The sequence below is a fragment of the Scophthalmus maximus genome, chromosome 18 (assembly GCF_022379125.1).
Source record: "Scophthalmus maximus strain ysfricsl-2021 chromosome 18, ASM2237912v1, whole genome shotgun sequence".
Classification (NCBI taxonomy): Eukaryota; Metazoa; Chordata; class Actinopteri; order Pleuronectiformes; family Scophthalmidae; genus Scophthalmus; species Scophthalmus maximus.
The window spans coordinates 14267058-14294774 of record NC_061532.1 but is presented as its reverse complement, the minus strand read 5'-3'; the positions used below and the strand labels follow the sequence as shown (position 1 = coordinate 14294774).

The 27717-nt window shown below is 42.5% G+C and overlaps 3 protein-coding genes across 5 annotated transcripts; 1 reads left to right on the top strand and 2 right to left on the bottom strand.

Annotated features, from left to right (window-relative positions):
* The first annotated feature begins 191 nt into the window (after positions 1–191).
* Positions 192–15577, top strand: si:dkey-12h9.6 (macoilin). Of its 2 annotated transcripts, XM_035617800.2 has the most exons (12): positions 192–380; positions 5935–6349; positions 8013–8154; positions 8284–8410; positions 8620–8743; positions 9130–9308; positions 9875–10346; positions 10435–10593; positions 11642–11812; positions 12840–12966; positions 14249–14423; positions 14961–15577. In XM_035617800.2, the coding sequence occupies exons 2-12, from the start codon at positions 6273–6275 to the stop codon at positions 15149–15151; spliced, it is 1944 nt and encodes a 647-aa protein (XP_035473693.2). In that variant the 5' UTR covers positions 192–380; positions 5935–6272; the 3' UTR covers positions 15152–15577. The 2 variants fall into 2 exon arrangements, with proteins under 2 accessions (XP_035473693.2, XP_035473692.2); XM_035617799.2 differs by lacking the exon at positions 192–380 and having other exon boundaries at positions 5224–6349.
* LOC118290259 (serotriflin) lies at positions 1539–4483 on the bottom strand. The gene is made up of 8 exons (XM_035617803.2): positions 4330–4483; positions 4137–4140; positions 3917–4017; positions 3578–3668; positions 3231–3373; positions 2972–3066; positions 2446–2528; positions 1539–1723 (listed from the first exon to the last, which is right to left on the bottom strand). Exons 1-8 carry the CDS (start codon positions 4417–4419, stop codon positions 1596–1598), a joined length of 735 nt encoding a protein of 244 aa, XP_035473696.1. The 5' UTR covers positions 4420–4483; the 3' UTR covers positions 1539–1595.
* A 2164-nt stretch (positions 15578–17741) lies between the features above and the next one.
* nrbp1 (nuclear receptor binding protein 1) lies at positions 17742–25937 on the bottom strand. 2 transcript variants are annotated; one of them, XM_035617802.2, is made up of 18 exons: positions 25789–25937; positions 24839–25104; positions 24600–24722; positions 23918–24019; positions 23708–23797; positions 23584–23624; positions 23365–23459; positions 22404–22487; positions 22246–22304; positions 21774–21872; positions 21551–21683; positions 21079–21169; positions 20766–20816; positions 20395–20530; positions 20201–20254; positions 20037–20100; positions 19550–19605; positions 17742–19437 (listed from the first exon to the last, which is right to left on the bottom strand). In XM_035617802.2, the coding sequence occupies exons 2-18, from the start codon at positions 25067–25069 to the stop codon at positions 19342–19344; spliced, it is 1605 nt and encodes a 534-aa protein (XP_035473695.2). In that variant the 5' UTR covers positions 25070–25104; positions 25789–25937; the 3' UTR covers positions 17742–19341. The 2 variants fall into 2 exon arrangements, with proteins under 2 accessions (XP_035473695.2, XP_047184705.1); XM_047328749.1 differs by having other exon boundaries at positions 25360–25920.
* Between the last annotated feature and the right edge of the window lie 1780 nt (positions 25938–27717).

Below are 27717 nucleotides of genomic sequence, written 5' to 3'. Positions count from 1 at the left end.
AGCTGGGCCCAGCCAGAGGACCTCTGCTATCGCTGGATCCGCTGGCAGAGAAGAAAAAAAAAAACCCATCCCCTTATCTCCCCTCTGCTGGGGGAATAACACTCTGCTGTCCGCTCACTTCAGGTGGTTCCCTCTCGGGTCCTCGGTCGACTTCGCGCGCCGGGGGGGGGGGGGGGGGGGCGTCGGTGACTGAGCAGAAACAAGAGGCCATCACACTTGTGCGACTCCGACCCGCTGCGGAGACAGAGGCTCGTCTGGCAAGCGGACAAGATTAGAGAAATTCAGCCCACGTGTTTGTCTTCGGTGAGAGACGTTTGTCATCACATGGAAAGGGAGCTAATTCCGACACAATGGCAGCGCGTGTCACAATGTGGCAACAGGTTAAGTATTGCCCGCTAATGTTGTATTTGGAGTGGAATTTCTTTTTTTTTAACGAGCCAAAAATGAAAAACGCCCTCTGCTGTGAGATCAGAGTGGAAACCAAAGGCAGGCTTGTTAAATGCTGGATGGATTCCAACCAGCCGAGCCTGTGGATCCATCTGTGCTTCTCGAATGTAGACCGCGTGCGTCTGACTCTGGGGAGTCTCGCCCCGATTCTATCCGAAATAATCACACTGTCATTTTTTCGCAATCTAAAGTCCTCCATCATAAAGAAAAAGGAAAAGTACACAAGAAATATCTGCAAAATGTACAATATATATATATATTCATAAAGTGAATGGATGTGTAGTATAACATAGAAGAAATGGACGACCAGCTACTCCAAAACTGTACTTAAGTACAATACTTGAGTCTTTATATATACTCAGTTACAGTCCACCACTGGCCATTAGTTGCATACCGAGGCTCAATCCTTCATTCAAGATGGAGATCATCATGGAGATTGTGTATTTCAAACATCTTATCTAACAGGAAGTTACCTTCTCCAGCTTCCTGTGGGATCCTGGCAGCTCACATTAGAGCACTTTGCATCCTCAACAATCCTCCAGAAGTACAACCTCAACGTGTATCATTAAGGGAAAGTTCAAATTAGCATAAAACATTACTCAGTTATTTGTTGCTCCACAACGCAAAAACATCAGAGGATATTTAATGATCCAATTGTATCTTTTATTCGTCAGATCTGTGCTATTAGCCAGCGTCAGCAGGTGTGGTCTCAAACTGTGGCTGTTTCTTGGCTCACGTTTGGGAAATCTGTGCGGAATTAACTTTTCCTCCGCACCTCTGCCAGATCCAGCCCCGTCAAGTGTGTTGTCCTTCCTCTTTTCTTTTTTTTTCTTTTAGGAAGTTTGCACCGCGCACACTGCCAAAGGTCTCCTGTCCCTCGCAGTGCTGTGTTTGTCCAGAGAGGCCGTGTGCCAAACGAAATACCCTCCTTAATCTCGGCTGTTTACTGAACAGGTCAAAGGGCGTCAAGTATTAAATCAGTGGGAAGCACTTTCTTATTGTCTTAAGTGCGCGAAAACGGGTGACATTTTCAGGTTGTGGTTGTTTTTGGGCGAGTGAACCGAGGATACACAAAATAAACACAAAGGCTGTGAAGATGTGTATATCTTTATTGAAACTGACCGACGAGTCATGTGGACGTGTGGCATTCAAATAATTTGCGTGGTGCACTTGCAGGAGGCGGGGCACCAAGAGGCCACGTCCTTGTTGCTGCAGCCCCACTGCTGCTTCAGATCGGGGCAGTTGTTGTACTGATCGGCGTACGGGCAGGGGTTGGCTGGGAGACAGATGGACACAGAGAAACTGAACGGAGGCACAAAGGACTGAATGACAATTATCAGTATTTTTGCTTTTGACCCCTTCATTCATTTTTGAAAAAAGAATCTGTGACAACAGAGATTATATATGAGAAAAAAGGGTTAAAAGACTCAGTCCCTTCAGCAGAAAGAAAACGTACACACCACCTCTGTTTGCAAAAATGTGGACTGTTATTAGCAAAAAAACCCCATATAACTTAAGAGAGTTCACTATTCAGATTGGATTTGTGAAGCCACACAGAAGTTAAAGAATCTCTGCGTGCAGGGCTAAAAAAGAATAAAAAGTAAAAATAAAAAGGGGGGAATCGGGAGATTTGGAAACTGCAGGAGTGATATAGACAACACATATATATTGTCTATATCATCAAAAGAACAGGAATGATGAAAAAATATATAATTTCATAAGTCTTTTCTTTCTGTCTGTGCTTAGAGAAATGACACACATCAAAAAAACCTCAGCTCTGATCCGCTGTGAACTGCGTCAACACTGACAAGTCACACAAGCATGTTGTGATCTCTCATATGTTTGTCTGCAGCACCAAAACAAAACCCATCAGCTCATGTCCCTTCAGCTCGGTCTCTGACGGTGCATAAATAACATAAATCCACGCGTGTTCTTTAAAGATCCAAATTAAAACTCTCGTCCACCGCTCTCCATCACGGCACCACATGAGATACTTACTGCACAGTTTGTTGTCGCAGGCGTTGGGGCAGTCGCCGCAGGGGGGTCCCGATTTGTAGGGGCGAGCGTACTGGTAGTTTCCGCTGTAATATAGGCCAGACCATCAAATATTAAACAGGACGGCACAAAGGCTCACCCAGGATATCAGGCCGAACGTGTCACTCACTGATCTGCTCCGAGTAGGAAATTAGATCCAAATTGCACATTTTGTCCTCATTACTACACGGCATCAGTGCCGTGTTGATGCATCCACGTTCTTATTCAGCTCACTGGTAAACAACAGAGTGCTTCTAATGATGTTTTAAATATTACCTTGCATTAGAACAGAAAATGACACTTTTATCAGGCAAATGAAATGGGATGATTCCATTCCTTAGTCTCTTTTTAACTCTCTCAATGTAATATTGGACTTAAATGTATCAAATGCTTTGGATCTATTGAACAGTGAGAAAACATGCTACACTTACACATTTTCATCAACCAAAGAGACACAGCAGGATTTATATTGTGAAATATTTTTACTCACGGTGGGCAGTAATGGCAGACATAGAAGTACTTGTACGCGGCGTTGGGACAGGAGGCCATGGCGCAGCCGACCTGGTTGGACCTGTACCAGACAAGCTGAGCAGAGAGACAACATGTTCAAAATCATCGTGTATCGAATGGCGCGTCTCTTTCAACTCATTCCAGTTGGAATCCCTGCATTTTCCAAGCAGCCCATGTGTATGTGAATTATTCAGGATTCACTGGCCATGTACATATTCCCAAAGTGAATACGACTGCACCTGTGTGTAATGCCCGACCACGCCTCCGTTGACAGATCCCATTCCGTAGCGCCAGTCCTTCACCTCGTCGTACCAGGACTGGATGGCATCGCTCCATGAGCTCTGGTAGCTGGACATGTACAGGTTCTCTCCACAGCCGCTAGCTGCGGTTGAAAAAGAGACACTTTAACATAAAAACACAATTATGTATTAAAGGAAACTGCTAAACTGCTCGTAAATCTAACTAAAGTAATCCAATACTAAACGTGTCCGCAACCAAATTCTATCTCTGCAAAAATCACAATGCTCAAGACCATACAAACACATTTTTCTATGAAGGTATATACAAGGTGTTCTGATGAACTTACTGCTGATCTTCCTGGAGCTGTCAGGGCTGTGATTCATGGAGCAGGTGTTGGCCCATCTCTGAGCGTTGGCTGCTGCCTCCCTGTTCCAGCTCTGTGGGGAGCGGAGGGGAGAGAGCGGAGCCATGAAAAATCTGAACATGTAGACCACCACAGTACATCCGCCTTTTTAATCTGTCTGTAAAATCAGTTTATTCTGCACAGCGTAGAGGGGCTACATGTGAAATATGAAATCATGCGCTAAAAAGTTAGACCAGTGATGCTCAGAATCTGCCCTGTGCTGTGCTTCTGAAATCATGAAGTGAAACTATAATAATGCATGGCAAAAGATTTTTTTTTTACCATCTGCAGCATGTTGCTGGCCGTAGGCTGAACACTTCTCCTCAGGTCATTATGCTTGTTCACAATCTCACTCTGGTCTGAGCTGGACACCAGGACTGTGCCTGAGTAAACACAAGTAAAGCAAAAAGAACAACGTTCAGAAACAATACAAGCTGCTCATTATGATTGTGAAGGAATCTTGGTGAAGACCAATGTACGAATGATAATAACAAACACTCACCCTTCTTCAGGAAGGAGTTACAGAGATGAGAGAGAGAGAGAGAAAAAGTTGTTAATTTATCGCACATTAAAACAAATGAACTCACAAGTATTTGTTGAGAAATAGATAGATTTTTGAACAATGTACATCATTATTTGCTCCACTATCAAACTGCCCATTAGAGGTTGCATTTCTTTTCTTTTTTTTAACTTACTGCAAAGGTCTCTGCTTCCTCTGCCAAGGCACCGGGCACCTGGAGAGCAGCAAAGAGGCCAAAGGCACGCAGGAAGCTGAGGGTGCACATGGCCGTGGGTTCAGTCCGAGACCGTCGGCCTCCGAGAGCCACGGGTGTGATATATATACTCGGGAAAACCCGAGTCGAATTCAGTCTCAAGGGCATTTTCAAACAACAACCAAACTGAAGATAGCGTTTTGTCAACGTGGCAGCGGTGAAGAAAACCTGTGAAGCTGTAGGTCTGTGTTTACATAGTACCTGTACATCTGTGATAAAGCTGCATTGAGCATGTTTCTCTATATTCTCCACATGTGGCAAGGTTGTGGCGAATGAGGGTCGGTCATATCAATGGGGACATGGCTATCTTAGGTAAACTTTGATAACCTTAAATATAAATAACATTAAAAAGTTACACTAACATGTGGAGCGCCGTGTCCTTGACACACGGCGGAAGTCGATTTGACACGGCAGGTGTGTGTTTGAATGTTTCTTCTGAAAGGATCGCTGCTCGAAGGTGAAGGATTGTGTGGCTGTAAATTGTATGATGCACTACAAAACCTCTGCTACGTCAAGCCGTTATCATTCATAGGAGTCACATTGTCAAGTGGTGGTGTACAGTATTCTGCTGCTGTTCATTCATAAAAAGGGAATCTTATCACTTCTGTATATAGAGGTGAATTGTCAGATGAAATGTAAAAAACAAACAGATGGTCGGGGGGTTTGAGAAGATAAAGGTGAACTGCCAATAGCCCAATTTATTGTATTTAGCATTTTATATCCGCTTAACATTATCAACAAAGTTCAAGAAAACTTTCGCTGAGCACCCCCCCCCCCCCCCCCCCCCCCCCCCCACACACACACACTCACACACACACACACAACATTTACAAGCAAGATGATTCGATGTTCCTTGGAATAGTTATGAAAGTTTGAGCCTATATGTTCCAGTGGCCGGCCTCGCCCTCTCCGATCAAGGGCTCGAGGCCTGTTATCTGTTAACCCCTTCCTGTTTGAAATCGTGAGGTGACCGTAAACCTCATGAGCTTGGAACAACCTTCCTCTTTCCATCCGATCTGCAGAGTCTGGTTAGTGTATTAAAAATCTTCTGAAAACTCTTTATTTTAGATTAGTCGTTTTCTAACCCTCATTTGTCTTACATTATTGGTCATTTTTACAGTTTGTATGTGTTCCTGTGTTTGGAATACATGTATCTTAACCTATATATATATATATGAAGCATTTTGTAACTTTGTGGCCTTTTGAAGCCAGGCGCCCACCGACACATTATCATGTCACCATGATCCACGAGCATTAATGTAGGGTCAGCACTTATAATGTAAATGTTAAATAAGCTATAATTTTGCACTGGAGTAAAAAATTCTCTGGCGTGTTTGACCCCCTGCTGCAACTGAACCATTTGGCGTCTTATAACCCATAAAAAAAATCACATTTATTATTATATCTAATAGCAGCAATGGTTAGTATCAGTAGTAATACATGTAGCTAAACAATAAAGCACGTGGCATTATGAATTATTATCAGCAGTATAATAATGAAACCACTGTCATCATTGTTTGTGCTCAGTGTGTCGATCTGCTCCCCTCCTGCGACGAACACTTGCAGGTACAACCTCCACTGAGCATGCGCAGAGCCGCTGGCCGCCTGTATTTGTTCCCAGACATCATCATCATCATCATCACCACCATCAGCAGCAGCAGCAGCATCACAGGTTGAACTGAACATCTTCTCCCACAAAGAGACCTCCCTCCCTCCCTCCCTCCCTCCTCTTCTCTGTGAGCGATTTCTTTTTTTTGGAACATTTATTTCTCGGAGCTCTCTTTTGTTTCTCCTCCTCGTCGCCGCCGCCGCCGCCGCCGCGGTGTGAGACGCAGCCAGCGCGCGCAGGGAGTCGAAGCCATACGATGAAGAAACGCTCTGCGGACGCGAGCAGGCTCCGGAAGATGAAGAAGATGAGGATAACGGAGCGGCTGTCTGAGAGGTAGCGCGGGCGGACGGCGGCTTTTGTTGTGGTCTTTGTGTGATGGTGTCATCCGGGGCTCACCTGCCCCGCGCCTCGCCGCTCGCATCCATCCATCCATCCATCCATCCATCGCCCTCAGCATCCGCATGTCCGCTGCATCCCCGTCCCTCGTCCTCTCCGTCTGTCTGCTCCGCATTCTCCAGAAATGTGCCGAGTTACTTCATCCTACATTGTTGACGGACAAAAAAAGAAAGAAGAAGAAGCAGATTTCAGCAGCTGTGCAAGTTAACGTCGGCCTGCTCTTCCCGAGATTATATATATATAAATATAATTACTGTATATATATATATACTGTATATAATCTCTACAATATGCGTTAGAAAAAATAATATTGATAACGGTGTTTTCCTACTATATGGGCCAAAGTAAAGCAGCTGCTGTACACTCAAGTGAAAGACATCACTTGAGTGGTGCATTGTTTCACATAAAGACACTAAACAAACAACGATATTAATATAAAAATAAAATAAAATCACAGCTATGTCATTTATTTTGAAATACATTTTGAAAACATGGACAGTATATCTATATATATGTACATGATTTTTTTTTACAATATAGCTTGCATGTTTGGGAGGTTATGTGAAAATGCCTTTTTTTGATCATTTTAAATTACATTATCAATGGCATTATGGGGACAATTTGAATCTGTATAAGGAATTTAAGATGCTGATTTCCTCCATCCTTTCTCTTTAATATGAAATATTACATTTGTTGTGGAATTATTAGCACATTTTGCACTTATATGAAAAAAACAGAGATAGATTAAAATGCACTCGTTTAGTAGCACACAAACATTAAGATGCTGTGGTGTGGTGTTAAATATTGATAATTAATTTTTTGTTTTTGTTGAGGATTAATTTGCATGTCTGACAGTTATGTTCACAATACAAGTGGGGTAAATTGAAATACACTCGTTCTGCGACATTGTAAAGCTAATTGGAACTCATAATGGGAATTTTACGACGTGGCAGGGCTTTCTCCCCGTCCCACTTCATTCTGCCAGATTAAACCTTCTAATCAATAAAAAAAATCGATGTGAATCATTGTGCATGTTTGGCAGCTATGTGTTAAAAAAACCCAAATAAATACCTGGCTGTAAGGATTACTAGGGAACAGTAAAACCCAAAATGCCTCTTCCATCAGTGTTATTAAAAGGCAGTTTTCAGCTCCGGTGCGTAATAGGATGATGTGGCGGTGCTCCCTCTCTCCTCCAGAGGAAATATTGCCATGGTTACCAAACAAAGAGAGGGGTGATGTGATGTGATCGCGGCCTATGGGCAGAACAAAGGAGGAAAGCGCGGCTCCTGTTTGGCCCGTGGCCGCCCTGATAGAATGAACGAGGGTTTACGGTCATTGTTCTGTCGTGCCTCCACTCACCGGGATGCGCTGCACTCTGAAGATGCAGCTGCTCAATTACAGGGTTTTGCACCATGTGCATCCGACCTCAAGTGCCTCATTAGCTCGTGTGCGTGTTTAACGTCTCGGCATTCGGTGCATCTGAAAGGTCTTTCATTTGCGAGAATCAGAGGCTAGAATTACACAGTATGTTGCACATGCTGACATTGGACATTTAAACGCCTTATTCGTTTTGTTGTCATCTCTGTTTTGTTCTACCAAGTGCGTACACCTTCCTGAAGTTCATGATGATGTGGACACTGGTGCTGCTGGCAGACTTCATCCTCGAATTCAGACTGGAGTACTTGTGGCCATGCTGGCTCTTCTTCGGGAGCGTATACACCACGTTCCACTGCCATGGCCTGGTGAGCACCCCCCCCCCCCCCCCCCTCGCTGTGTGATGTCATTATTGTGTGCGATGCCCCAGACGATGGTAATTCCACAGAATGAATCCGGCGCATTTAACTCAAACAAATGTTTTCTTATGTCCGCAGGTGATTTGTGTTGTCTTTGTTTGTGCTGCCTTCACTCTTGACATCTTTTGTTTGATTTTTGTTCCTTTGCACTGGCTGTTCTTCGTGGCGAGCACCTATGTATTGTTCAATTACATATGGCACACAGGTGAGTGCGAGGATCATTCCATTTGTTTTGAGACAGAAAATGCCAATCTCTGTTCCGCTCCTATGAATTTAGCTTTGTTAATAAGGGATATGCAGCTTTTTAGTGAGCTACTCAACATGTAATTTAATTATCGCTCATTTTTTTAGTAAAAATTACAGTAGACAGTTTTTCCTTCTCTTCTCATCTGATTATGTCGCATTTCTTTTCAGAGAAAGGCATCTGTATATCGACGGTGTCCCTGTGGATTCTGCTCGTGTACACAGAAGCCTCACTTCGGCTCAAAGACCTCAAAACCTCTCACGCCAACCTGTCTCATCTCTTTGCGGCACACTGGTACGTTCATTTGATTAAATAAAAAAAGAAATAATCACCCAGTTTGCCTCCAGCAGCAGTCAAATTAAATCTCTAGATTGAGAAATCTTGCGTGAAATTAATCGAGCTGCCAAAAAAAAGCATTAGTGCTAAACTTCTATGAATCCCCCCCGTGTGCCGCCGCGAGTCGGCCCGGATGTTTGTGCGCCGCAGATTACAGAGTAAATTCACTTTCATGCTGCTAGTCTACGAGCAGCCAAGTAGGATTTGAAAGATTTAAAAATATGCATTCATTTATTAATAAGGCTACCATTAATAAGAGAAATCTGGCAACCGAGATGTTTATGTCTTCATAATGTGTCACACATATTCTAACTGCCTCTCTCTCCGTCTGTACTCACATTTAGCATTGGGTATCCTGTAGTGTACCTGGGGTTTGACGCCACCTGCTACTTCACCAACATCTTCAAGCTGCGAATACAGAAAGCTGTTCAGAGTGAGAACGACTTCCACATGCACCTCCTGCAGCACTCGCTCCCTCCAGGCCTGCAGGTTTTCCCCAAGACGGCCACAGACGGCAGCAGCCGTAAGTCGGTGCATCTGCGCCATCCTCACAATTTACGATTTCTTGCATTTGCACAATGCACTTTGAGTTTTATTCTGGCGAAATTGGCGACAGCGAGCGGCAGCAAATTCACGACAGGTTTCCCTACGAGGGTGAACCGCTGCTCGTTTGTATACTTTTCCATGCAATGTTTGGGAATAATCTGGAGAGAAGATAGAGGAAAGAGCACAGGTGAGTCCATTCAGCTAAAGTTAGGGAGAGAAACATTTTAACTGCAGCAACATTTCTGAATCATCCAAATACAGCATCTCTAAACAATTAACTTTCTCCTCTGTTCACACAAAAGACAGCAGATGGTAAATGTTTTTCCATCCTAACCTGTTGTCCATTTTCCTTCTTTTTTTTTTTTGATCAGTTCAGGTCTTTACTGTTCCGTAAGAGAACATTATTGCTGCATAAAACCACAGAAAACATCACACAAAAAGAAATAAAAAAACACTATTGAAGACCAGATGAAAAGTGCTGGTGCTACACATGCAATACAGTGATTGCATTAACCTTTTTTGTTATTGTTTCTGTCTTTGCAGACTCAAAATGGAAGACAAAGCCCGAGTCGAGTCAGTATCAGTGTCAGAACGGTGCTGTCGTGGCCCAAGACGAGGTGCACACGGTGGACTGCCTCCAGATCCGCAGCGAGGAGAGAGCGCCAGAGAAGGCGGCGCAGGAGGCGAAGTCGGCCGAGTCAGTGCGGCGGCCGCCGTCGTCCAAACACGGCGCCGGAGAGTCCAGAGATCCGGCCCACGGTGTCGCAGGAGGAGCAGAATCCTCTACAGCCGCAGAACATCTACCTCAAGAGGAGCAGGGGAGCAAAGCCCCGCGGGCGGCCAAAAGCTCCTCGCCAAAAGCTCGCCAGGGCAGCGCACACACTCCTTCTCCGCCTGCGGCGAGGGCGGAGAAGAAACAGAGATCCAGCTCAAAGACAGTCAGCCCCAACCGGGCCGAGGCCGAGAAGAGCCCCACAGCAGCTCAGAGTCACCACGCCGCTGAGCTGATGAGCAAGTGAGTCACAGACGGATCGAGTTCGGCGTGTGTCGCGTGACGGGGAAATCAGAGCCGAGGTGATTTTTTCTTTTCTTTTCTATGTCAGGCTGGAGCAGGAGCTGAGGAAGCTGAAGGGTGAGCTGCAGGCGAGCAGGCAGAGCGAGCAGGAGCTGCGGAGTCACATCTGCAACCTGACGAACAGCGAGAGGAGCCTGAGACCAGAGGTTTCGCTGCTCAGACAGTCCAACATGCTGCTGCAGAGCAAGTGAGTGATCCGCCAGGTCCACGCAAAAGAAGAACATCCGCAACCAAGACAGGGGCGGAAATTTGGGTGGACAGTTACAGGGTCGATTTTTCTTTAATCCACTTTTGGTGCAAGACACAAATAAATATTGCATAAAGCCATACATTTCAAATTCAAGTATTGAGGCCTTTAAAGTTTGCATCAATAATTCTCATATGTATGTTCAAACTGAACTTTCAAAACTTACACAGCATGAGATCTGATGAAATACTTTGATGTATTGCGATAAGAGTTCTGATCACAATATTCAAAATTAAAAAGAGAGAGAATGTTTAAAAGCAAATCTTTCATATTCATTAGAATTTTAACAGCATTCTGTATGTTTAGCGCAGAACAGAAACACAGGGATCATGTTTTCGCTTCTGTACGTTTGTCGGTTGATTTGTTTGTCATCAAGTTTTCGCAAAAAACTACTGGACTGATTTCCCCCCAAAATTGGGGATGGGTGGGGCGTGGGCCAAGAAAGAACCCATTAAGTCTTGTGGCGGATTAGGAACAAAAGGTGAATTCAGGAATGTTTTTTTCACTTTAACATTGCAAATATTGACATTTATGCCAATTTCCCATGGAATAAGGCCTGGACCTTGATTTCTTTTTTTTTTTATTTTAAACAAGCATATTTAGGGGACTGATATCTATGAGTTGGTGCAATTTTGGTGCGGCCGGATTCGTTAAGACAAGTTTCCCTTTGTTTACAGTTTGAAAAAAAAAAAAGAAAAGATAAGTAGTCCAAGCACTTTGAAAACTGAAAAAAAATAAACTGTGCAGCATTAAATTAATAATTCATAGTAGAGAGAAACTCAAAAAACATTTCTCACATCAAAGCCACATCCAAGCAGCCAGTGGTGTTATGAGCATGTTATGAACAGTCTTGATCAGCGCCCTCCAGTGGCCAGATGATGCAGCATGGAACCCACTCAGTCCTTTAAGTCATGACCCCTCGCTCACGACCTCGTTTAAAGTCAAGTTTGTGTTTACCTTCTCTCTCTCTGTCTCTCTCTCTCTCCAGGATTCTGTGCTTGACTAAAACCAAGCAGCGGGACAGACAGACCGGCGGGATGCTGGAGAAGAAGACCAGAGCAGAGACAGAGGCCCGACTCTCTGCGGAGAAGCAGCTGGATGAGCTCCAGGCTCAGAAGGTGGAGGAGGCGGCCAGCGCGGCACGGAGCCTGACCAACAGGTGAACCGCCCCGTTAGATCCCCTGCTCCTGAAGTGGCTGAGCGGCCAAGATGCATTATTATGATTATTGTTATAGGCAACAATGGCTGCCGAGCGCAATTCCGTTCTGCTGTTAAGAGTTTGGCCAAACACGTGGAGATGTTCTTTTGTTAGATATTGCCTGTTCGCTTTCTCGCACAAGAGTTACACGCGGAGATTGTCCCCGCTCTGATGTCTTTTTGTCCGATGTGAAGCCGGTATCTCGCAGCTGGTTAGCTTAGCTTAGCATAAAGACAGATTGGCCTGATTCGTCCAAAGTCAATTTAATCAATTTGTTTTTGTTTTGGATTAAACCAACAGGATGTTGAGTAGTGAGCTTCATAGGTGTCGGGAGGCAGAGTGTGTCATCGAGGGCCAGGCTACTCCGCTTCCAATGCTAAGCTAAGCTAACTGGCCGCTTGCCGTAGCTAACACAAGCTGTTTTCACACATTAACTCTGGAAAATCGACGGAACACACAAAATGTGTTGACGTTCACGTTCTCTAACGTTCTCTAACGTTTTCTAACGTTCTCAAAGCGTTCTCAAAGCCAGGCTAGCTGTTTCCAACTGCTTCCATGCTAAGCTAAGCTAACTGGCTGCTAGCCGTAGCTTCACAGATAGATAGATCGATAGATAGTTACTTTATTTCTCCCAAGCTGGGAAATTCCGGTGTAACAGCAGCACGTTTCTCACAGCACACAAAATATGTACAATATATACACAAACAAATGTAACAAATGTAGACGATAAGAATGATACATATAAAGAATTTACATGAATATTAATATTGGATGCTAAACACAGACATTAGAGTGGTGTCAATCTCTTCATCTGACCCCAAGTCAGAAAAGCAAATGAGCTCCGATTGAATAATGTTTTTTCCCTCCTCTTCACATTTTGACAGATTGTTGCCATGTTTCCTTCTTTCTGTGTGACCTGGTGTTGATTGACAAAATGAATGCCCTCCTCTTCCCGCTCAAAACGCATTCTCTCCATCTCCTACACCAGGCAGGAGCACTGTGAAACCCAAATGTTAAGGAAAAGAGTAAAAGATCTAGAGACAGAGTACAAACAACTACAGCTGGAGTATCAAGTGAAAGAGAGCCGAGTGGTAGATCTAGAGAGTGATATTGAGGTATATCTTTTTCCCTCTATTCGAGAATGATCTTGTGAATGAAGTGTGTGTGAGTCTCGACTGGTCCAGTACTTGGTTGTGTTCACTTTGGTCATGTAGTAGTTTTGTAGTTTCTGTTGTTGGTGCAGATTTTCTATTTATTTATTTATTTAATGTCTGTAATTCTTTGTGTTTGTGCAATTTTTTGAAAAGAAATTATGGAGACCTTTTTTCTATTTTTTTTCCTTATTTATTCGCCTGCAAGTCAACATAGTGCACTCTTGTCATCACATCAGTATTATTGATTGGTTCTTTTTGTCTGACATCAGGTGTGTACATCATTGTGCTGTGTGGTTTTAATTTCAGTGGCACACTCATACATGAAGCATGCTGAAACAGAAGCCAGGTCTTTCATAAAAACATCGCACTGCTCTGATTAAACATTCCTGCGACTGAGTATTAAGGCCATATTGACGAGAGAGAAAAATGTCCGAGATTTCGAGAATAAAATGGGAATTCACAAGAATAAGGTTGTAATATTACGAGAATAAAGTCAAAAACACCTACCTGCCATTCCCTCCTCCACAAAAGAGGTAATTTCCTCCAAGTCCATGTGGCTCTTTCTTCGGAATAGAGTTTCTCACACAATCTTGTCAAAGTCCTGATAAAAACAGATGTATTTTGTTATTTGTGAAACCAAAACTTAAGCATAACTTAACAAGATGCTCCACATTCCTTATTTTAATGCAGACGACAGACTCATCTGCTGATATCCCCCCTTTTAAATGACATCTAGCCAAAAACTAGGTGTAATTCTTGTAATATCATCACTTTTTCTCGTGAAATCACAACTTTTAATTGTTAAACGATTAATTAATTCTCGAAATCTCCCCCCCCCCCACTTTAACTGATATAAATACTTTGTTGTACATTTCTGAGTGCCGGTCAAAACAAATGTAAAAGTTAATGTTAACACAGAAAGACTCATCCCTCAGAATATGTCTCTGATGATGTGCAGCTCTCATGTTTTTTGAATGTCTGGCCAGTTCATCATCGTGTGAAAATTGGTTTCTCTGTGCTGCATTGGTTCCCTACGTGAATGACACCAACACCATTTACAAAAATACAAAAATACAAAACAAAGTGGAAAAATTGACTGAAATTTTAAACATGCAAAAAAAAAGAAAAAAAACACTTGGGAAACCAAAGCGCTGACTCTTTGAGGTGGTCACCGCAAAACATTCCAACTAACCTTTTCGTCTTTTACACTTGTTCCTCACCGTCGTCGTGTTCTCGGACTCAGGCCTTGGGACAGTACCGCTGTGTGGAGAAAGAGACAGACATGCTGCTGTCCACTCTGTCGGCCATGCAGGAGAAGGCTCAGCATCTGGAGTACAACCTGAGCGCCGAGACTCGCATCAAACTGGACCTGTTCTCCGCCCTGGGAGACGCCCGCAGACAGCTGGAGATCGCTCAAGGTTTCAATCCTATACTCGTTTTCTGTCTGCGTGTACAAAATATTGTACATACGTGGTAGAGTTCTTTAGTTTATTGCCTCCACTGAGAAGGATGCTGTGTAAAACTGTTCTCGGTCTAGAATGAAATTTGAAGCATGGCAAGCACCAAGTAGTGGCTTTAAAGCACTTTGCCTCCACTCCTGAACAATAGTCATACAATTTTCTTTCTTCTGTTCAAGGCAATAATAACAGTTCTTCGTTTGTCTTTTAATATTTCATGTCATACACAAATATATCGCTGTGTCACGTTAGGATTTGTGTTGATGTAAATCTGAATCCAGATGCAGATTCCTAAATATTTGATTTTATTAAATATTATGGGAGCTCATGGTTTCTGAAGGTTCACTAGTTTAGAATTCATGAATATTTGATTTCTCTTTCTATTCTCCTCAATCACCGATTTCACGTACTGATTATCATAGTCATTGAACAGGTTGCGACAGGGCCTCGGTTCACTCGCGCTGCTTTGTAGAGTAAAACCTCTCATCTGTCCCACAGATAAAGTGTTGAGGCAGGAGCGGGAGATCCGCGAGATGAAGCAGAAGATCGCGGAGGTGATGGCCGTCAGCCCCGGCGTCTCCTACATGGCCCCTCGGCCCCCGGTGCCGCAGTATCTCACCAAGTTGCTCAACTCGGAGCGTTACATGCTGAATCCACGAGCGCTGATGTACCAGTGTCTGAAGAAGTGAAGGAACGGCAGACCCTCAGAAAACTCCTCGTCAGACCTAAGACATGAGGGGGGATGGGGGTTTTAATGGATTTTATTTTTTAATCACAGAGCTAAATGAGTGGAACCAGATTGATCCTCCACGAGACGAATGCCTTTTCGCTGCACCGATGGTGCTAACTTGACGTCTCTCTGCACATTTCCTCTCGCGCCGGTGGCAGGAGGAGCTTCACTCTTGATGATATGCAGAGCTGCTGCAGGCACGGGTTTTATGTGAAGACGCCGCCCCTTTGCAGTGTAAACCATCCGAAGTGGGATGCAACAGAGAAAAGCACAACATCTCCACTAGTCCACACACTGTAGGTTTGTCTAGATTCAAAAACTGGTGCCGGGTTCGGCCATCGTTAGTCACAAGACGAAAGAATAAAAGGAAGCATTTCCAAATTGACCAAACAAAGCTGGACCCACTCGATCTGCTCTCTCTCCTCTAGGATCCGAAATGATCTCAGATCAGTAAGTATGAATTCATTCTTTACAAATGATTCATGGTTATAAATCTCACTACGCTACACACCCACTAACAAGTTACCTACTGCAGCTTTAAAAGACCTAAAAGACGATTATGTACAATGTAGTTATTGGATTATCGTGATCTCACTGATCCTGATCAAATCTGTCAAAATATCATGGCCAGATTATTTTGTTGCTTATAAGAAAAACGTTATTTAATTGGGCTTTTTACTTGTAATAGGAAGAGCAGACGTTTTTACTGACAGCAACGTGACTTTATTCTATTCTAAATATCGTAATGAACAATGACAGTGTGACAGTGAACCAGGGACCTTGAACTGAAGCAGCATAAGAGAATTCAGACGTCATTATTTTTATCATTTACTCCTGTGCTTTTTTTTTTTTTTTACTATGACATATCAAAATATCTTTTGTGGGGGATAAAAGGTGCACATTCCAAAGTGTTTTTAAATTTCAAACTTCAATAGTTAGCTTTCAAAACTGTGAACCATATCTCAATAGTTCTTTTTATGAACTATACAATATACGGTACACCTTTATTTGATGAAACGTTCTACATGTGTTTTCTGAAAGCATAAATCTTATTAACCAACATCAGCACATCCTAAATTTTTACTGCAGGTACGCAACAAGAGGTTATTGTCGGCGCCTGTTAATAGGGGATTAGGATTATTTGAGTTGTGCTGAAATTCAGACAAAAGTTACAAGTTCATTGAATTAACAGTGTAAAATTTAAAATGATATGATTTTTTAAATGAGAAAGTGATAATACTGATATTTAAGGGGTGATGACTTTGTATGAAATTTCTAGAGTGGGCGTTTCCCCCTGAACAATGAGGTGATGTTGAATTGTCCTTTGAGGAGATGCAGTAGAAGGAGCTCACTGTGAGCGGGTGATTATCTGTTTGTTTCCACCGACAGCTGATAACTACATTTTTAAAACATATGGCAGAAGTTTGAGAAAAGTGTGGAAATAAGTGAACTGTGATTGGCCAGAATTCAATTTTTAAAAGCTAAAGTGGAGTTGTGAATAACCATGAATGGCGTTGACCGAACGTGGATCGTGAATTGAATTACTGTGCCTATATACATTACTTTCAAACTGGGGAAGTAAAACACACACATTTTATGTGAAAGAGTAATGTGTTTGAATTTGAAGTGCTATGTACTGTTTTTGTAGTTTCATCGTTTGTTTGTTTTTGTACTCACAATGTACAGAATTGGAAAAATTCCTGCGCCGCTGAAAAACACTCATGAACTGGATGTCGCCATTTTGGTAGCTTTTTATTTAGAGTGTGTTTCTAGGGCGTTTTATATATATATAAAAAATATTTTTTAGTCTCGCTGTACTTTTATTATACTGCTGTAATTTTGTACGGCAAATGTGTTTTGTCAGCATGAAGTGTGTTTTATTCAGCTGTTATTCGAGCACACATTGTGACTTTAAGTATGTACATGGATATACTTGTACAAGGGCTACGGTTTCTTAAAAATTTTGAACAAATAATTGTTGAATCAGACGGTGATGCTCCGAGGGAAAGAGATCACACTCCCGACACACCAGGATGGTTTTTTTGTATAAATAATTGAAACAAGTGGATTTGTTTCACTCATTTGTGTGTCTGCGTGTACGTTATTTCACTCAAATGAACTCCGTTGCAACTTCATAATCGAATATTACAGTGAGTAACACACCGATACACTTTCTAGTATACACGTTTTTAGTTTTTGTCCAATGGTTTTTGACACAGTTCAATCAATGAATGATGTTTCCTTCTCGGATTCAATACTGTTATGGGTGAAAGTGAGGTGAAACTCACAAATAATTAACAATAATTATCACGGAAACAAGTTTTTTGTCTAATAAGCATCTAAACAGAAATAGTTGGGACAATGTTGGGTTGGGAAGCACTGTTTTTTTTACATTACATAACAAAAACTGCTTTTTGTACTTTCCTTGACGATGAGAATTCACATTTCAGTGTAAAGCTGAATGTGTGGGATTCATCTATTAGTGAAAATCCCTTCAAACAAACTGCCACAAACTTGTGATGAATGTGAGGCGACGCCAAACAATGACCTTAAGTGCTGATAGTTTTTTTTTAATTTTATTTCAGGTGAAAAAAAATGGGGTAAATGTGTAGCAGAAACAGAGCACAGTGTCCAGCGTACAGTGTAAAAGATGGTCACAAGCATGCCAGTTAGACCCACACTTCTATCTCTCGCAGTATCTACACATCCTAACAAGAAGGTAGTCACAGCGTAGAGCAGAGTAGTAGCGAGACTCTGAGACACCGTTTCCAAATCATCTCACTTCCTCCTGTTGGCGAGAAGAAGCCAGAGGCCACGGGGACTTTCCAACAGGATATAAAAAGCCTACAGTAGTGCAAACTAGCAGAGATCCATCAAAAAGATAACAGAAAAGACTGGTCTGAGCCAATAACTGAACTTCTACGTGGTGAGAGCACATTTTAGGTGTGGTGTCGGGCAGAATAACTCGAATGCTTCAGAAAGACGAAATCAAAACGTCGACGGCCCTACGCTGATGAAACTCTCTCTGCGTGATGAATTACCTGAACCCATCACTGAAAGAAAAACAATAGAGAACTTAAAACAACTCCAGAAGCAAAGTTTGTCGCATGCATCCCTTGCCACCGAGACATGGAAGAGCGAACATGCATCCACCAGACCTGTTGACAACTATCGCATCGTGAGCTGAAAACACCAACGCGTCTTCATATGGATCTGACACCAGCCTCTCCAGCGTGAAGTGTCACCAAAAGACATTGTCCAACCCATAAACCATAAAAAGTGTTGCAATGGGCGAGCAATAGTTGGACCACAGTCGACACTCCCCTTTTCCATAGACAATAACAGCGTGATTTCAAGAAGGGTGGCAAGTAAAAGCATTACATTCAAACAAACACCGGCCTTTAGTGCTGGAAGTGAAGTACAAGTACACACTCAAGAAAGGATTCACAAATAAATAGTTTGATCTTTAATATTTCATCGGTAGCTCTTCAGATTGCGTTGCAGCTGCATGTTTTCGTGACTAAGTTGAAGTGGTATTGGCCTTGGATTTTAGAGCTCGATGCATTTGATGCGTCTTCAAAAAAACAATCTATATAAAGCTAGAATGTCGCCTCGACCGCCGCGAGAGAGATAAGTTTAAGGGACCAGACTTAACCGTACAACACCATAATACATACACTTCAGTATGCCGGGACAAAAAAAAATATTTTCTTCATACAGACAACTATTAAACTATTTTAAGTAAAAATGTTTAAAATACACTTTTAACACTGACTTAAGGAAAATACGGCTGTTACCAAGTTTTATTCTGCTTACCTCGACCATCTCGTCTCTACTCAGAGCTGAAATAAGCCAAATAAAAGTGAAAACATTTGTATTTTCCTTAAATTGCAACTAGGATTTCCTCTTTTAAAAGAGAAGCAGATGGCTGTATTAGGTGGGAGGGAGAAAAAGATAGAAAGCCAACAACCACTTAGTGGCAACTTTTCCCACCAGAAGATACGAGGACAGGCTGCAGGAATCTGCAATCAGACCAAGGCTTCCTCCTCCGTCCTCGCAAAAAGCTTTTTCCTTGCAACTCAGGGGTGAAGCAAAAAAGCTAGTCCTGCTGTAGAGGATGAGGAGGGGCTGAACGGAGGAAGGCCTCTGCTACGAGGAGACGGTCACCGGGTTGAGCGAACCGTTCCGGCTGTAGAACTTGGAGAAGGCCTCTTCAAGAACGGATGCAAGCCTCGGCTGGTCGCCCTGAAATGAGGAGACGGGGGGGGCGGTCAAAAGATTACCAGGATGTTGTGATTGCACTAATAATTAAAGTGTTGAGTTCTCAGAGGGGAGGTGGTGATGAACTCTTTCTTACCTCACTGATGAATCCCAGCTGAACAAGCTCCACAGACAGCTCCTGCACGTTCTCATCTGGACACAAACACAAGACAGGCTGAGTACTCACATGCTGGGTAACAACACGGTCTGTCACTTTTTTTTGCTGCGATTATGAAAGTGCTTTGCAAGCAAAGTTGGACTTTTGAAGATTGGTTGCACTGTCAGGTAAGGTTTTTATGAACAGCTTCCCATGTTGTGTCTGTCTGTGATCCACCAGCATCCACATAGAACATAACAGCATAAGAACAAAGGGCCGATGTGATACGAGAAACTGATGAAACCCATTTTATATATCATTTTTTAAATACAGGTACACACAAAGCTAAAAGTATAATACTGAAAACTCCACAGTGGATTGTTAACATTGTTCAACTAGGAGAATTTCCAAACTTTTAAGTGTCTGATTGTGAAAACAAGTGTGTGCGCAGGCCAAGTCTATTAACAGATCTTACAGAAATACTCACTTGGTAACAAATCACAGCTCAAGTGTCTGTTCAATTTATCCTCAAGTTTCAACAGCAAGGTCAACTGGAAAAAAAAGAAGAACAAAGAAAATTGTTTGAAAAGATAGAGACACTTTAAAAAGTGAGAGATCACTCGTCATCAGACAGACAGAATCGTGACTCACATGATGCTTGGCGCCCTCGTCAACAGGCTCGATGTTACACTGCATCTGGAGGACCTGGCATATGAGCATACAGAGACTTTCAATGCAAGAGTGTTCAATGCAAAATCCTAAAATCAAATCTGATTTCTGATCACAATAAATCTAGTTTCCGTGAGCTGCAGTTTAGCGTCACACCCCTTCGTGTCGGTTCTTACCTTCCTGGTCTCCAGCTCTGCGGGTTCAGGAGTCGGGGTCTTGACTGAGGGGGGCACGATGGGCGACTTCACCGCCTCCTGCTGAGGTTGTTGTGGACACGGCACCCCGAACGCAGTCAAAGGATAGATCCCATTCCTGATGCATCAAAGACAAAAAAGAGGCAGTCCAGTTCAACTTTTTTAGCAGGTTTTTTTTCTCCCCCCAATATGGCAACTGCAAATGATTTCATGTGCAGTTGTATCCTGTACATTGGGATGTTACCGAGCATGAAAACATGCGACACTAACAATTCACTCTCAGTTGTTCCAGTAGAGGAAGAACAGGTCTCATTTTACTGTCCATGTCCACCACCACTTTTTTCTTTTCTTACCTCACATCTTCAAGAAACTTGTCCAGCTCAAGAGCAGGAAACTGAGAGAGTCTGAAACACAACAAGACGAATCTGTTACTAAATCTGAATATACAGTCAGTGTCACTAAAACAGAGCTGGGTGACACGAGGACAACTTTCCCTTTATCTCCCATTGAACAGTCAGATAAGTTAACATTATTTAAACTGGCATTAACTGTAATGTTATCTGTTATGACGACAGAAACTTCTTAGTGATATATAACATATGTGAATTTCAGCAGGATTAAGTGAAGACTTTTTTTTCTCCTTCCATCGATTGGCTGGGGACTTACTTCATCTGAACTCCGTCCTTGGCCTCAACAATCACCAAATTTGGGTCCATGTTCTTTGTCATTTCCTCTAAAGCATTTTCTGGAATCATATCTACACATGAACAGACAAACCTTCAATTAGACACAAACCCACGATGGTTCATTTTTTTACATTTTCTCGATGCTACACATTACTTATTGTGACCGTGCATGGTGGGTATTGGGGCTTCATGTCCTATATGGCAAATAGCAAATAGACAAAATGGCCAATTTGACCTTTATGGGATAATATATTATTCTTAGCTGTACTGTAGATTATTGTCTGTGTATTTGGCAGCTTCCGACATGTTCACTACGATTTGAAGCTGACACAAAAAGGTTCAGCACTGGAACGTGTGACTTATCACTGCTTTCATTAACAATGTATTTTTAAACCAAATAGACCAATAAAACATTAGATAGATCTGTACGTGTGGGTTTTTTTTATACTCACGCTGGTGGCTGACGATGCAGTGCGCAGCCAGAAGCTTGAGTAAGGGCACCTCGAACAAGGCCTGGTGAAACAACAGCTCCTTCGCTGTGGGTCGCTTACTGGGATCGACCTCCAGACATTTCTGGATAAATTCCTGGAAGAACAACAAAAAAAAACTTTAGTTTGTCAATCTCGCTCCCAAACAGCCTAACAAGGTTGAAATGCTTTGCTCTCTTCTGCTCACCCGTTGCAGTGCGTCCTCTAACGACTGAATGGCACTGTTTATGGCTTCTTGGGACACATAAGACGAATCTCCATTGCTCTGGATTTCCAACACGGCCATCTGAGAAGGAGAGGAAAGGTGTAGATTACAATCGATCCATAAATACAAACACAAAATTTCAATTAGCAGCAGCAACAGCAGCCACTCCTTTGTTAAATGAAATGTTTTGAAGATACTGGCCATCACCTCCCACCTCGGCCAACATTTTCTTATCATACAATAAGGAGAAAAAAATATTTCTACATTTCCCTTCTTACAAAACACAGAGTTAAGAGACATCCTGGATTCTCTCCATTACTCCATTACTAATCAGACATTCAGAAAAACTATGATCCCTTATTGTGTTTAGTAAATTACCACAAATAAAGGAATGAGTGATTCTGCTCATCAGCACGTGACTCGAACAGCTCAGAGAAGAAGAATGTGCTCTCACCTCTAAGGCGCACATTCCAAAGGAATAGATATCCACGGCTGTGGTAACATTGGCAACAGCTGAAAGGAGATGAAAAGCTGATCAATATCAGAGAAAAACGCCGCCACAGCACACAGCAGCTGTATGCGAGACAAAAAAACACACCGGTGGAATCTTACCTCCATACTCCGGAGCGAAGAAGTGGAGGCTCTTCTGCTCCTCCCGACAGGTTTTCACATGGTTGTTGATGGTGTCTGGAGCAACTAGAACAGAGGGGAAACGACTTCACTACACTAATACTACATATCAGGCTAATAGTGACAGTAGAAACGGCAGCATCGAATGACTGATGAGGGATATGCGTCACTGGATGCAAAGCGGAAAAAGTGGATAGTGTATGGTTAGAGTTATTTTTATTAATTCATATGTGAACAAAAAAGCTAGAATGATAACTAGAAAATCATGACACAAAATAATATATGCATACATTAAAAGACGCAAAATATCCTAGTGAAAAGTCTTACGTCCACATAGGATTTATGTGATACATATTTTAGCTTTTTTTGCAATGCACTTCCTTTAGTGTCTGTAAGTGGTCTGGGTTTGCCACTAGGTGGAGACATATGCCAAAAGACAAAAAAAAAAAAAAAAGGTATTATCATTAGGGCTGCAACTAACGATTATTTTCATAATCGATTTATCTGATTCATCGATTAGTTGTTTGGTCCATAAAATGGTGAAAAATGTTGATCGTGTTTCCCAACACCCCCAAGATGATGTTTTTGTTTTGTCCACACACCAAATATATTCAGTTTACTGTCATAGAGGAGCAGAGAAACCAGAAAACATTCACATTTAAGAAGCCGAAATCAGAGATTTTCTTTTTTCATTAAAACTTAGAACCGATTAATCGATTGTCAAAATAGTTGCCGATTAATTTAGTAATCAATGATTGTGATTGTAGGCGGGCTGTTATTAATTTCTCTCTGTATATAAAGCTGAACTTTTTGTTCACATGGATGTTTGGTCTAACAAAAATGCTGCATCAATGGGTCCAAAATACAAGTCTCTACAAATAGTTGTGTTAAGTCTCTGGGAAAAAAATGATCTCTCTTGCTTCAAGTGATCTCTGAGGCCTACCTGAGCCGATCTTGATGAGGCCGTTGTGCTGAATGAAGATGGTGTCGCAGGTCAGGTTGCCATGAATGATGGGAGGTTCACAGGAGTGCAGGTAGCTGGAGACGAGAGACAGAGGGCAGTATGGTTAAAAAAAATGCCTCCAGATCATTGACAGTGGCAATTTCCAAAATGTTTGCCTCTTTCACTGAAAATGAAAACGAACCGTTCTGTCAGACTAACCTGAGAGCAGATAGTATCTGTGTGCACCAGCGCTTCCAGGCCTATCAGCAAAGAAAAAATTGTTTGTTTTGTTTCAAAAAAACAAGCTAAACAAATGTTTTCTTGTCAGAATAATTTTGCATACCTTTTCATTCATGGTCTTGTGGTTTTTCTTTGTCTTCTTCAAAAACTGCTTGAGACTTCCTGAGGACATGTATTCTGTGATGAAAATGACCTGCAGACATAAGAAAAAGCGACAGAAAAGGTTGAGCACAAAAAGGTCTTTGAACTCTAACTGTTTGTGATTCGAAGACGGGGGGGGGGGGGGGGGGGGGGTTCTTAGATCGTTTCATACCCTCGCTCTGTTCTCTTTAACATCCGCCCAATATTTGTGGAACTTCACGATGTTCAAGTGCTCCAGCTGGATCAAATTGTCAAACACGGCTCTAACTTTCTCCTGTAGAAGAAAAAGGAAAAAGAGGAAATAACTCATTGATAAACACACATACACACACACAGGGAGTCAAACTGAGATCAGTTTTTAACCACAAGTCTACCAAAGCCTTACCCAAACTTTAAAGTTGTTATTTTTTATTTTACAAGTAGGTGGAAACCCCATCTGGATGAAGCAAAACAATCAAGCTCAGTCCATAAATTGCCTAAAGGTATTCACAAGCAAAAGCTTTAACCACCACTGGTCTGCTGCTCACATCTTCCCCTCCACATTTCTGAAAGTTGTCTCTGCAGCTACTTAGGTAGAGTTTGTTCTTTGCTACGCTGCTGGCAGCAACAAGTCCGGCCACTTGCCTAAGGCGCTTAAAGCCAAATGGGGAATGAAAAAGGGGGGCAGGCGTCCACATTGTTAGTAAGATCACAGTGAATAAAACAAGCTTTCACAGAAAAACAAGTTATTTATTTCCCAGCAGGTATAAATTCTCGCCTCCTCCCGACATCATCCTCATAATGAGCATTATTATCTTACATGTCAAGATAATGCTGCAATGTATAGTGTATCTTTCTGCTTTCTGTGTACCAACCTCTTGTAGTTTGAAATTCTTCCTCTCTGAGAACATGACCTCATTCCACACCACCTCGACTCCTTCCTCCGTGTCCATGGCCAAGTACGCATTATCGATGCCGGGGACGTTGCGCTGATTCACCTTGAGGAAGGAAAACAAAGCAATGCAATGCAATGCAATGCAATCAGTTGTATCTCTTAACTTAATAATAATACAAAAGGATAAACATGACTCATGCGTAGACATATGTGCCATACCTCTTCTCTGCGTTTCTGCCAGCGTCCACACGGGCTCTCCTCCAGGATCTCCGACTCATCCTCGCTCTCCTCCTCCTCGTCCTCTGTGGCGGCGGTGGCCGGAGGCTGCGTCACCATGGAAACGGGCGGAGACACCGACGACACCCCTTGACCCGCGGGCGCCGCTGCCGCCGACTCCTGCTTCCCCTCCTGGACGGCGTCCGGGGCCTGCTTGCTGTCTCCCTCGGACATCCCGTCTCCTCCCGGTGGTCAGGCACAGCAGCCCGCTGCACGATTCAGAGATTGTCCAAGACACGACATGAGCATCACCGACCACACACACACACACACACACACACACACACACACAGATTCCTTAACTGTTGTTGTTGTTGTTGTTACTTGTTAGCTTCCTTGCTAGCTGTAGCTTGGCTAACAGTATAACTCTGCAGAAGCAGTTAGCTGAAATAGCCCCCTGCAGGAGAGGCCATCGTGAACCGCGTCACACAGACGAGTTGTCTGTCACTCAGACGTGGACGTACGTGTTAAATGCAGGCTGAGTGCGACGATGCCAGCTCCAGGTTCACGAGACTCCCCGCCGTCGAGGACACAAATCCTCCGGGCTGACGATTCGAGCTTCCGCTGGCCCCGACGATCTTTCTCGGCGTCTCGGTGCGGTCGCAGCTAGCCCCGCGGCGCCGCTAGCTCCTTGGCGTGCGGTGCGCGACTGACTTGACAACCACCGGCGACCATCTGACTCACAACCAACCGTAGGTTCCACCAGTTCGACTGGATCTGGATCTTTACCTGCTAGCTAACTAGCTAGCTAGCTAACTAGCTGGTTCGGCTGCGAGGTTGTGTCCGTGTTAGCAGCCCCGCCGCCCCTCGCCGCTCCTCAAGACTCCAGCCCCCTCGACTAACGCGAGTTCACGTCCACAGTACAAACAATGAAAAATGCTAAACGCATTTACCGGTAAGTTACGACGCACCGACTCGCGGAGACCCGACGGGGGAAACTACGAGAGGTGGATTGTCTCGCCGGCGGACTGACTTGAAGCTCGGTCAACATTCAGCCACAGATGATGGCGACAACTTACAGATGCACCCAGAGCCGAGGCTGGGTTGCCAGTTACGGTTTGGCCTGTCCCCCTTCTGAGCATGTTTCTGATATGACTTGTTTATTTTCATTTTTCACTTTCACAAATATCTTGATATTTGAGGTCTCATTTTTTTTCCAGATTCAGAATAACATTTTCACACGTCACTTTTTTCACTTTCAGGTGGATTTCAGGTCGACACCAAAAGAGAAAATGAGACCTCAAATATCAAAATATTTATGAAAGTGAAAAATGAAAATTCAAGTCATTCAAAGGAATTCCACAATTCAACCAAAATAACTTTTGTTTTGAATTTTTTTTCCTGCCCTTTTTTTCTTTTGAAAACACTTTTATTTTTCATAGTTCAAGATCAAAACCTGAACTTTCAGTTTCAAACATTTTCTTTGAGTTAACAAGACATATGGCCCTGATTTAGCTCCATATACCCAGGGACAAACAGGCATCAGACTTTAGGGGTCCCTTAGTCCCAGGTTCAGGCACACGACACAAAATATAAGAACTGCAAAAAATAAAAGGAACACAAATACAAAGAATCTACATAGAGCAATGCATGCAGATTGCAAAAATGTAAAATACAGCAGAGTACTGTTAAATGTTGGTTTTGGTTAAGAAAATGACTTAACATACTTTAAGTCAAAATTATAGAAAGACACACTATAATTAATTTGACTTATAGAGTTGTACGTTTGAGTTATTGTCTCATAATCTTGATTTTAGACGACAACATTTGGATCTAGTATATGATTTAATTCAATCACTTTTAACTTTCTGTAGAATTGTTTTTCTGTCAGAAATTGGCTTCCACGTTGTTTATTGTCAACAGCAAGCAAATTAAAATAATATACCATTTAGTAGAAAACACAGCCTGACAACATCATCATTGCACCCTGATTAAAACAGAGAATAAGAATGCGGGTTTCCCACAAACCTGGCAACCCTCTCCTCGGCCGCCTCGTTCTTTTCTTATTCGCTGAGGACTCGGAGTGACAGAGGACTGGACCAACTGAGCGCCGAATTAAAATCAGTTCTCTCCATCAAACCAGTTAAAAGGAAATAGGACGTCCGGTCGTTTGTTTCACCACTAGGTGTCAATGTAGAAGATGTGAGAGTTGAGTGTGGAGGAGTGATTTCATACTGAATTTATGACTCCAGATTCAACCACCCACTCTTTGAATCGACCAAAATATTGTTTTTAAAGCCCCTTTATACCAAGTAATGTGTAATGTGGGTGGACAATACCAAATACTTTATTTTCCTTTATTCATTCAGTTATTGCATTACTCATCTTAAGACATTTAGTCTTTGAAAGTACATTCTATGAAAAGGAAACATGTGCAATAAGTATATAATCGTATAATTTAAACTTCTCTCCATGTCATAACCCCTCAAATGATTATAAATATTACTGACAATATTATCTCAGTGTTCTCACTAGTAGACGGACGTCTGGCGCATTAGCATGGCACTGTTCAATGATAATAATAATAATACTTTTTGAAAATTATTTCTATAACACTTATCTAAACAAGGTTATAAAGTGCTTTTCAAAATACATACTGTAGGATTTAAGCAGCCCAGAACAGAACAAGACCAAATAAGAAATACAATAAAGAAAGATAACAAATAGATAAAGAAAATAATAAAAACAAACAACATCAGTTAAAACCAGTTAAAAATCAGGCATTCAAATACTTCCCTATGAAGACAGGTTTTGATTAAAGCAATAAAAATTAGGTAAATTGCAGGCAAGTCTCAATGCTAAACACAAACTACAAACTTTAT

Coding starts and splice junctions, on each gene's coding strand:
- LOC118290259 (XM_035617803.2), bottom strand. CDS start 4,419: ATGTGCACCCTCAGCTTCCTGCGTGCCTTTGGCCTCTTTGCTGCTCTC. Junction 2,529..2,971: donor GTCTGCCATTACTGCCCACC/GTGAGTAAAAAT, acceptor CCTATATTACAG/CGGAAACTACCAGTACGCTC. Junction 1,724..2,445: donor CTGCGACAACAAACTGTGCA/GTAAGTATCTCA, acceptor TCTGTCTCCCAG/CCAACCCCTGCCCGTACGCC.
- si:dkey-12h9.6 (XM_035617800.2), top strand. CDS start 6,273: ATGAAGAAACGCTCTGCGGACGCGAGCAGGCTCCGGAAGATGAAGAAG. Junction 8,155..8,283: donor CGTTCCACTGCCATGGCCTG/GTGAGCACCCCC, acceptor TTATGTCCGCAG/GTGATTTGTGTTGTCTTTGT. Junction 14,424..14,960: donor ACAGCTGGAGATCGCTCAAG/GTTTCAATCCTA, acceptor TCTGTCCCACAG/ATAAAGTGTTGAGGCAGGAG.
- nrbp1 (XM_035617802.2), bottom strand. CDS start 25,069: ATGTCCGAGGGAGACAGCAAGCAGGCCCCGGACGCCGTCCAGGAGGGG. Junction 24,020..24,599: donor AGAATTTCAAACTACAAGAG/GTTGGTACACAG, acceptor TTTCTTCTACAG/GAGAAAGTTAGAGCCGTGTT. Junction 20,531..20,765: donor AAGTTTCTTGAAGATGTGAG/GTAAGAAAAGAA, acceptor TTGATGCATCAG/GAATGGGATCTATCCTTTGA.